This window comes from Saccoglossus kowalevskii, chromosome 5 (assembly GCF_978046115.1).
Source record: "Saccoglossus kowalevskii chromosome 5, keSacKowa6.1, whole genome shotgun sequence".
Taxonomy (NCBI): domain Eukaryota; kingdom Metazoa; phylum Hemichordata; class Enteropneusta; family Harrimaniidae; genus Saccoglossus; species Saccoglossus kowalevskii.
In genome coordinates, this window is record NC_140645.1 from 20,574,436 (window position 1) to 20,586,239 (window position 11,804).

At 36.2% G+C, this 11,804-nt stretch overlaps 1 protein-coding gene and 1 long non-coding RNA gene across 2 annotated transcripts; both read left to right on the forward strand.

Moving 5' to 3' along the window:
- Window positions 1-225: 225 nt before the first annotated feature.
- On the forward strand, window positions 226-2,520 carry LOC100369117 (beta-1,4 N-acetylgalactosaminyltransferase 1-like). The gene has a single exon (XM_085499608.1). The coding sequence runs from the start codon at window positions 361-363 to the stop codon at window positions 2,071-2,073; it is 1,713 nt and encodes a 570-aa protein (XP_085355734.1). The 5' UTR covers window positions 226-360; the 3' UTR covers window positions 2,074-2,520.
- Window positions 2,521-3,705: 1,185 nt separating this feature from the next.
- LOC146745872 (uncharacterized) lies at window positions 3,706-11,110 on the forward strand. The gene is made up of 2 exons (XR_014929539.1): window positions 3,706-3,858; window positions 10,547-11,110. It is a non-coding gene; the product is annotated as an uncharacterized LOC146745872 (long non-coding RNA).
- The last annotated feature ends 694 nt before the right edge of the window (window positions 11,111-11,804 follow it).

Here is an 11,804-nt window from a genome sequence, read left to right on the forward strand (position 1 = left end):
ATAAGTTAAACCATCACAAGTGAATATAAATGGCGAGTTTCATGAAATCCCCGGGCATAGCGATCTACGGTCTCGTGTGATGTCGGTAAATTAAAAAAAAAACGTCACACAAAGCTGCGACATCATAAAGATTACCCCCAATCACGTGACTAAGTTAATCGCTCCCCGTACACCAGATGTTGCCGCCACGAGCAGACGGCATTTTACCCGAATGATGATGAATGCTACAAACCAAGTCAACACTGATGTGTAATTATAAAACGCACATTTACAAAATTTGCGTATTTTTTTTCTTCTGACGTTTGCATCTGAGTAGATACTATTTATGACTGCGAATTCTTGTGTCGGTGTGTAAGCACTATGAGGATTTCGCAGGCTTTCAGCGGGATTATTTGTTTTGCTCTTGGGGCTGCGATGTCAACATTGATTTTATTGAATGTCAGCAGGGATATGTGTACGCTGCAACCCAGAAGTGAATACGACATCAGACGCGTGGATGACATAGCCGCAATCAGAGGTTTCCCGCCATCGTCTTTTGATCTGACCATAGACGACATTGCGGTAAACGAAGCCGTAGACGATATCGACGACGTGTTTCCGGAAAACAACGAACCAATCGATTCAGAGCTCGGTATTGCAAACGAGACCGCCGCGTTGATGAACAATAACGAGGACAATATCACGGCCTCTGTTATACAACGTTGGAGTGAAAGACAAAATGTCGGAGCTTCGGATACTGAAAGTAAACTAAGAAACAAACTTAGACTTGATGACAGAATTTGCGAATGTCACAGGATTCTTAAACACCCATTGGACGATGATATAGACGAGAGAAGACAAAAAGAGGCGTTACTATGGTTGCAAGAAGAAAGGGAGAACAGGGAGCCGTTGGCGATATGTAAATCTCTGTCGCCTCTTTCCTATATTGGCAGTGGTATAGAAGTTGAACCTCTACAAGCAGTAAGACTTGCTGGTGTGTCATTGGACCCAACGGTTACACAGCTATTACATCAATACGGTACAGATATTTTCTCAGTCCGGCTCAAAACTGTAAATTATGTAGCGGTGCTTTTTATTTCCCGAACGACAAAAATCGACAGGTTGTTGACACGTTTTGGTGGAGTCGACGTGACTGGAAATGGTACAACGGAATTGACCATATCGAGTGTGAATCTGAAAAAAATAAATACGCTTTTGCACCAGGTTATTTACAAAAGTACATTTTATGATATTAGCATCCGGGATACTGTGTTGGTGACATTCATGGAGTTCACCATTGAAGTTCACGTTCATGTCAAACGCCAGACAATGCCCGACCTTTACGACCTAGGCCCGAGTCCTTCCATATCTGACAAAGTCACCGTTATCACTAAGACGTTCGAACGTTACGACGCGGTCAATCGCCTCGTGAAGAGCATCAAAACATTCTACCCACGTTTACCCATCATAGTGGCAGACGACAGCGAGTTTCCGCAAAGAATTGTGGGTAGGAATGTGAAGCAAACCCTGATGCCGTTCGCGGAGGGATTCTTCGCAGGCAGAGGAGTCGCACTGAGCCAAGTCGCAACAAAATACTTTCTCTGGGTGGATGACGACTTTGTCTTTACAGAAAAGACGAAACTGGAAATTATGTTGGAGAAACTGGAAGATCCGATCTCACGAATTGATATTGTCGGAGGTATGGTGAGAGGGCGAGCCTATAACAAATGTTACACTTTCAAATATGGCGGACAATCAGGCGACTGCCTCCGAACATTTTACGGAAGTTACCGACCACACGACAGGTATCCCCAATGTGACGTCGCCGACGTTGTTATCGACTTCTTTATGGGAAAAACTTCCAGAGTGAGAAACGTTGGTTTTGATCCGGAATATCGTCGTATTGGCCATTCGGAGTTTTTCATCGACGGATTGGGAAAGTTAAGAGTCATATCCTGTAAAGATGTTGATGTTGATCACGTGCAAGTCAGAAACCCGAAATATTCCAAATATAGAATGCGGACGATCGATACAACTGACGCTAAGCGACACACTAATCACCTATTTTTTAATAACAATTTGAAATGTACGTAAATTTTGGTCACATTTGAAAGACTCGGAAAACACTAAGTGGGTCTACATCTTGTAAATAACATGTACTGGAATACATTATGGCAGTAAAAGCGCTGTGAAAATTGAACATTTCTGCACTTTACGTCTAAGAGTGTATGTAATATAAATCACGCCGAAATCTCGTTGAGAGTGAGACATTCGCGAGACTTGTTTTTGCCCCCTCAAGTAGAGTTTCATTCTCTCCCTTTATCGAGTGCACTGTTCCCTGTTTCATGTGACTACGGTATATGGGCAGTAGATGCGATGATGTATGGAACGCTAAGGTTGACACAAGTCTCGTGGCTTTCTGGCGAGATCCGGTTATCACACTTATAACTCGACGCGACACTGTGAACAAATACTACTTTTGTGTTAACTACAAGATCACGTTGATTATTGAATAAAGTACACCTTTTTTTAAACCGTAAATCTGCCCCATTGCTTGTTACCTCATGATTTGTGACGTCATTAATGTTTCAGTGAATGTTTGTTGAAGGTTGTTGACTATCGTTAAATCGAAAGGTAAGATTTCCTAATAACTGTTTACATTATGGTTTTAGGTAATACTGCTGCTCACAAAATCGTTCATCATCGAACACAACTACTGTTTGCAAAACTCACGATGTATGTAGTTACGAGATAAGTAGTTTTCGATAAATACTATTTATATTTTATTTATTCAAAACATGTCATTTTGTTTCATTTTTTCGCACAGCTTTTTTTTGGAAAACAGTTTTTCCGAACTGCGTAAACAGACTGAATTGTTGATTACTTTACAAGCAGACAATTTTTATGTTCCAATTTAGTTTGAAACAAAAATTGTCGCTTATATTTATCAGGTTCAAAGTCCGCGAACGGCATTGAACATAATATCGCTGTATATTGAAATAACGATAATATACAAGTAATTCCAAGCACAAATACGCAGCGTGGTTGCTAGCAACAATAATTTAGCACACTACTTGCTGGATAATTGAGAGCCAATGAAATTTACACGCAGCATTTCAACAAAATTAAATCAGTGGTCAACCACACACAGACGTTACTACTCGGTATGCTACTTGTGAAGAGGAACAATGTACGAAATACCTAGAATTTTAAATACGGCTGCCTAGAACAGCAATTAATGATCACATGTCGCCTATCATATGCAATTCAAACGTCAGGTCATAAAATTATATTTGAAACACGACTTTGATAATTTGTTTAATCTTAGACAAGAGCCCCCCCCAGAAACATATCATAAACACTTTTTGAGGGATAATTATTATTGCTGTGAGAACTAGGTCAGGGTTGTTTATAGCGCGGATCGTGCTATAAGCACAAAAAAGCAATTACTCATTTTTCTTGAATAGAATCGTCCACACATTGTGTACACGTCTGTTAAGCCACTATTTTGGTATTTGCCACTATTTTGGTACCCGCGAAAATTAAAACCAACGTCCTCTTGCTCTTTGTTATTATTTTTCTTCACAAGTCAATAAATCTCATAATTCTGAATAATTCTGGACAGTTTGTGTATAATTTGGAGTAATTTGTTATGTTTAATTTAAGTTTTCTTTACTTGCGCATCTTTTCAGACCGAATTGTCATCTTTTTGACGCAGACACAGTGACGCTAACTTAGGGGGTATTACAATCGGCTGTCCTAACAGCCATATCGCGGAGCTCAATTCAACTGTCGTACTTTTAAAAATCAATTGCATAGCATATCCGTCGCCGATTGAAATGGTGTTAGTGCATCGAAACTGTTCGGCGAAGCTGCTAGGTAAGTATATGACGATTCAATACTAATATTGATATTTACTAGCTAGCTATCGCACTATGACTTGTTTAGTGTGCCTGCTCAGACTGCTGCGGCGTCGCGAGTCGTCCATTTGATTCTATCATCATCATAATGTTGTGTTCAATTCCAATTTCGAATGTGCATCGATTTCTCAAAACAGTAATTTATAGACATGTATATAGTTCATCTGATCCAGAAAGTGATAGTTTAAACTTCATGTACATGTCCAGCTTGAATTTAAATAATCTATATGCGGACGTTGAGCAGACGGACAACAACAGAGCCACCGAGCGATATGCTATTTTTCCGTTTTGTGTTTCTTCCATTTGAGATGCATTTCTGTAAAATATTCCGTATATGATGACAGAATTCGCTGGTGTTGTCAAGTTGTAGCATCCATTCTGGAAATTTTTATATTTTAGCAGCTATTTATTTTCTTGAAATTAAAATGTTTTAATATGCAAGATTTAAGTAATTTGCTTGGTTTCCGCGGTATTTGTAAAATATCACAAATTATTGCTTATTTATAAACACAAATTGCAAACAAAAGTTAGTAATTTATACCCATAACCTGAATGATATTCTTGTATAAAACATGTCAGTCACTTTCTTATTTTATCATATTTTTTCTCTATAACATGACGAGATAGAACAATTTGTATAATATATTATACTCTTGCGTAAATGACAAAGGTGTGTCAATAGTCAATAAAACAGCTAGCTGCGGTTCCGTAGCTCTTTGGTGCGACCTACAATCGAATTTCGCCCCTAACAATTTCATTTGGACGTCTTTTTTTTAATTTTGTAGTTGTACGTCGAACATAGAGCTACGGGATCTATCACAGTTTAATAACATAAATTAAATCGCTTTTGCTTTCGATTACTATGGTGTGACGTACCTTTATTGTGAATTGATTGCTGGATGAATAACATACAAACTTTTGTTTGCAATTTGTGTTTATAAATAAGCAATAATTTGTGATATTTTACAATTACCGCGGAAACCAAGCAAATTACGAGAAAACGGCAGCCATTGACATCCCACACTCCCTAGCACAGAATAAATGTAATCTCGTTTGGCGGTCATGTGATACAGTGGTGGAAGAATAAAACTCACTCTTCCCGTTATTCTAATTGTTCCAAGAAAGCAATCACATACAGTATTTATAATTGTATGATTTTTGTTTAATAATAGAAACTAGTTGCATAAACGCAATTTATCTACTGATTTCGGTCACGTGGTACAAAATTATAGGTCTCGCGTAATTTGCTATAAACTCTGGAATACAAAATGGCGTCTTTCGTCTTGTTATTTTTCTGCGACTCGGTGTACGGTAAATAAAGTCAATTTTTTATGACCACCGTCATCATTTCACAGCGCAAATAAGTTCTGGTCATTGTTTGGAAGTAAATAAACATAGTGAGTACTTTCGAAGGTCTTAAAATGTTATTTTCGTGACGACCAAATTCGGCATGTGGATTTTAACCGGTATTCAGTCGCACAAGGCCCCATAGCCCTATGGGCCGGCCAGAGTCAGTCACGTAAATAATGCGGTCGGCAACATAGGGCTATGATTCCACAGCTATAAAACAGCCTAGGCAATACTATAGTCATTTAGAAAAGACATACAATTTGTTATTAATCTCACTAATAACAACCATTCATGGTTATTTCAATTTTTGTATTACATTTTAATTTGTTTAGTAAGTTTTACAATACAAAAACCATCTTTATTATTGCTGCATTGTGGATATAAATGTAGCTCCACAATGTGAGTAACCACTTGGAATTCCTACTGAATTTTGGGACGCCATGAATTCACAGAAATGCTTTCTTAATTTCATTTCCAAATACTTGCTGTGATAGATGAATGTTTAAACAATCATTTATACATGTTCCATAAGTGAATAAATAATATTACTAAAAAAATCCTTTGAAAATCAAAAGTTTACCATTCAATCTATTTGTATCTAACAACGTTGTCCTGACTCACTGCACTAATGATCAATGGGATAATGGCTTCCTATAGAGAAGAAATGTGTTAACTCAATATTGGATTTTGCAAAGAATTGTGGAATTGAAAATTGAACTGAACAATATAACCATAACATTTTTAAAAATAACTTGCACGTTGCTTGAAAACAGGAGAGGTAAAAAGCTTATTTTAACGGAGGGCTCTATGGAAAAGATGTGAGCCCCCCAAATGCCATCTACAGTTCAATTTTCTATCTCACAACTTTTTGCAAAATCAAATATGGAGTTAACACAGTTCTTCCCTATACATGTATATAACACATTTCTTCCCTATACATGTACATGTATAACTAAAACTGGATATTATGAATCACTGTCTTAACTATGAAACAAATAATAAGGTATAATTATTCCCTTAGAACCTAACCTGACTCACTGCACTAACAACCAATAAGACATTTGTTACTCATAATTAGGACTAGGTATTATTATTATTTTTAATAATTTTTTTGTGCCAGGCAACAGTTCCGGACATTAAATTTCACTGTTGACTCTCCTGACTTTTTTTATGTGCAAATTGCAAGTGCTGACACATAGTGCATTTTTGCCACAGAAGTCATATTCAAGTTTGGGACTACATGACAGGGCTGTGCGGCCATTTTCCTATCAAATGGCAATTTAATGCACTATCCGACCTTAATCAAAGTTCCCCCAAAGTCGCATTCGTTAGTGAATAAATCTTGGCCAGTGGAATTGGGCTTTCCGTGTTCAGCCTTAGTAGGATTTGAACTTGGGTCTACAAATCATGAGTCTGATGCGACAACCACTACGGTATACTACCAGTGACCGGTAGGACTAGGTATTATTACCTGGTAATCGAAGACGACCTGACCCGACTCACTGCACTAACTATAAAACTAATAATAAGGTATTATTATTCCCCTAGAACCTAACCTGACTCACTGCACTAACAACAAATTGGACATTTTTACCTACATGTATAACAACAGTGTTCTCTCCACACCTCTAAAGCGTAATGGTACAGTGATGTGACCCTGTGAGATGTTCTTTCAAGGGTGTGGTCCCTCTAAATCCAAATCAAATACTAGAATATTAATAATTTGCCCATTGCACGTAACAGCAACAATGTGACAAAACAAGTCTCACAAATCACAAATACTGCACATGTCCTGAAAATATACTGATTTGGTACACTGCTATTATTTGCAGTTTGTACTTTAATTCAAAAAAAAAAACAAGTGAAATTAGGTCCCATTGAAAATAAAACTGTACATAAATCGAAGCAAAAATTATTCAACTGCAGGCATCGCCAAAGAAAAAAAACTGACTGGCAACACTGTTGTTTGGAGGTGTCAATCTGCCCAACGATTGTGTGTCTCGGCTACGCTGGTGGCTCATGCTTTGCCAAATTTTGCCGAATGGCGAGTTGAGTTTTAAGTTGATTTGCCAAATAATATATTTTATAGCCAAAATTGACCATATTTTAGGAAAGTAATGATTATTTGAATGTATAAACCATCTTTATAGTAATGTTCTTGAATGTATAATAAAGAAAAATGAACGACTTTTACCATAATATTTTTTCTGATAGTTAGTCGATTTTTCTAGGATAGTTGACGTCGCCATGTCTACAACAGAGCTGGTATTATGTTACTGTATTTTGCCGATCATGTATTAAAAAACTCTTGAAAATATGATACATCAGGGCAAAATGTAAGATAAAATTGGAAACTTTGGTCTGACCTTTTGCATCACTTCCTGTTGAAACACCAACAAAGTCGTATGTTAATGGTTAATGGTTCTAAGATAATCTCCAATGAATCATTTTCAGGAATTTTTTTAAACAAGAAACAGGGGTGCATCGCCCTCATGCCATGGCCATGTGCCCCTTACCCTAGGGGGCAGATTTTCTGGCAACCACAAAATTCTGAATGACAAGGGATCACAAGTGGCTTCAGTCTTCAACTTTGACCTGTCTGACAGAAATTTTGGCCCAAAGGAAGCCAGAGAATGCTCCACACCCTGATAGGGAAAACCCCATCTCCCCTACTTGATGGTGCCGCTGAATTGCAGTGCTCCCTCTTGCAGTTTTTTTAGCTCCGCTGTCGACTTTGTCGAGCGGAGCTTATCATATGAGTGATTGTCCGTCGTCGTCGTCGTCCGTGTCAATGTTTTACTTTTTCGACTTCTTCTTGAAAACTACAAGCCTGAATGCTTTGATACTTGGTGTATATGTACCTTGGGTAGACCTCTCTTAGGTTTGTTCATTTCATGTTGATATCTTCAATTCTCTAATTTTGGTGAATATTTTTGTCATTTTTGGTAAAAAGTGATATTTTCGACTTCTTGTTAAAAACCGCAAGTGCAATTGCTTTGATATTACATATATAGGTACTACATGTGGACCTCTCTCAGATTTGTTCATTTTGTGATGATATCTTCAATTCTCTAATTTTGGTGAATATTTTTGTAATTTTTGGTAAAAAGTGATATTTTCGACTTCTTGTTAAAAACCAATAGTTCAATTGCTTTGATATTACATATTTAGATACTACATGTAGACCTTTCTCAGATTTGTTCATTTCGTGATGATATCTTGGATTCTATAATTTTGGTGAATATTTTTGTCATTTTTGGTAAAAAGTGATATTTTCGAACTCTTGTTAAAAACCACAAGTGCAATTGCTTTGATATTACATATATAGGTACTACATGTGGACCTCTTTCAGATTTGTTCATTTTGTAATGATATCTTTAACTCTCTAATTTTGGTGAATATTTTTGTCATTTTTGGTAAAAAGTGATATTTTTGACTTCTTGTTAAAAACCGCAAGTCCAATTGCTTTGATATTACATATATAGGTACTACACCTGGACCTCTCTCAGATTTGTTCATTTTGTGATGATATCTTTAATTCTCTAGTTTTGATGAATATTTTTGTAGTTTTTGGTAAAAAGTGATATTTTCGACTTCTTGTTGAAAACAGCAAGTCTGATTGCTTTGCTATTATATATATATAAGTACTACATATGGACCTTTCTCAGATTTGTTCATTTTGTGATGATATCTTTAATTTTCTGATTTTAGTCAATATTTTTGTAATTTTTGATAAAAGGTGATATTTTCGACTTCTTGTTAAAAACCGCAAGTCTGATTGCTTTGATACTATACATATATGTACCTCAGGTAAACCTCCCTCAGATTTGTTCATTTCATGATGATATCTTCAATTATCTAATTTTGATGAATATTTTTGTCATTTTTAGTAAAAAGTGATATTTTTGAATTCTTGTTGAAACAGCAAGTCCGATTGCTATACATACCATACATATTGTTCATTTTCTTATATGATATCCTCAGTTCTTTAATTGAAATGTGCCTTGCTAACAGCGGAGCTATCTCAGCCGATAGGCTGCTTGTTTTGCTGTTCTATTTCAAACTTTATTTGACTTGATAAATACATAAAAGACAATGGAGTAAAATGATATAAAATATCAGACTGTCTCGTCTTTAATTAATTGTAGATAGATTGTTAACTAATTTTATACTAACACAGTTATTGTATCACAATATTCAATGGGAAAATTATGCAAATTAGATACAGTGTTTGACTTGGGGTCTGGGGAGAACACTGAACTTGGACTGGATTTTTTTAATCCTGAGGCCCTGACCTGAATCACTGCACTAACAAGCAATGAGACATTTGTTATCTATAACTAGAACTGGGTTTTACATGTATTAATCCTGAGGCCATAGCCATAATCATTGCACTGATGACCAATGGGACACATAACTAGAACTGGGTATATTAGTTTCAGAGGACCTGACTTGACTCAGTGCACTAACTACCAATGGGTCATTTGTTATCTATAACCAGGACTGGGTATTATTAATCCCAGAGGACCTGACCTAACTCACTGTACTAACTAGCAATGGGACTTTTGTTACCTATATCTAGGACTAGGCATTATTATACCCAGGGAATCTGATCTAACTCACTGCATTAACTAGCATTGGGACTTTTGTTACCTATATCTAGGATCAGGCATTATTATACACAGGGAACCTGACCTAACTCACTGCACTAACTAGCAATGGGACTTTTGTTACCTATATCTAGGACTAGGCATTATTATACCCAGGGAACCTGACCTAACTCACTGCATTAACTAGCAATGGGACTTTTGTTACCTATATCTAGGACTAGGCATTATTATACCCAGGGAACCTGACCTAACTCACTGCACTAACTAGCAATGGGACCTTTGTTACCTATATCTAGGACTGGACATTATTATACCCAGGGAACCTAACCTGACTCACTGCACTAACTTCATGTACAAATCAGACTTTTGTTACTTATACTAATATTGGGTATTATTAATCCCTGGGGCTCTGTTCTGGCATTTGTTAATGAGGACTGGGTTTTATTAATCCCAGAGAACCTGACCTAACTCACTGCACTAATGACCAATGAGTCATTTGTTACCTATAATTAGGACTGGGTACTACCGGTATTAATATTAATTCCCTGACCTGACTCACTACACTAACTACTAATGGAAGACTTGTTACCGATAACCCTTAGGCCCTGTACTGGGATAAATTAGCATAACATACAAGCTTTGTATTTTGATAGATATTTTAACAATTTTTTTTTTTTATTATTGTAGGAAACTTGGAAATACTATACAGAGAAATGAAAGAATATGGTATCAATGGCTTCAGCACCTGTAACAATGATTTATGACTTTTTAGTAATTGTATTTGTATACCACTTTTTCAGTTTTCTGATTATTTCATGACTGTATGGTGTATTTTGTTATAACATGATGATAATAACAAAAATATTATAAAACTGTATTACAAAGGTACCATACAGTATAACAACAAGAATTAAAGTGTGATTATAAATTTATACTTAATTTAGAAATAACGTTTCTCTTCTGGACCCTTGTCAGTGTTGGTCACTTTGTAGTAAAGCATGTGATCATGTCAGCATTATGCATATTGTCAACAATTATAATATTTGAACTCTCAATATTTTCCAAATGAGTGAGATGATAAGTAAGATGGTGCATTGTTTATTTTCAAGCATGCTATATATTAAATTGCTCAGTACTATGGAAAATTCTATAATATTTGAAATTGCAGTGTTAGATTCTTTAATTGAGCAAATAATATAGTTTGTACACCTATGAGACAAAAATATATTATTTCTGCTTCTTGCAATACCACATTGTGTTGTGTTTATATTCTACAAAATGTTTGCTTTAAAAATTTAAACTTGATTGAAGCATAAAGCTTTGATCTCTATGATTTATGTCTAATAATTTAAAAACAACTGTTCATGTGTAGCACAAATTAGGGGCTTACAGTTTGACCTAGGTTCATGGTGTACACTAATTGTGGTTGGCATGGTCACACTAATTTCCCAGCAGTGTAAAGGCAGACCACAACAAACTTGATATGAGCATCATACATAGTGGGTTGTTATGTCACATTGTTTTGTTCAAAAATGGGAACTGATTGGGATTGATCTTGTGTGTGTGTGTGTACAAGCGTACATCTCCAGCTGCATCGTTAACATGCCAGGACTGCTAACATTCTAACTGTACACATGCATCAAACATCTTGTGATATACCGGTATATATCAATATGTATATACCGATATATACATTGTCCTGAAACCAGATCTTGGTCGTGTGTATGGGATTCTTTCAAATTTGGTTTAAACATGGGATCATCCAATATGACAATAAAATTGATCATGTGTGGGGTCCAGTGCCCTTTAGTTTAGTTCTATATTTTCTGATGAGTCAAGTCTACTCAAAAAATGTAGCCCAAATAGAAAAATTCTTGGGATAGATAAGTATATGAGGTGACTGAGATGGTACAATAACCTCAGTGTAGATCCACTGTTATACCAC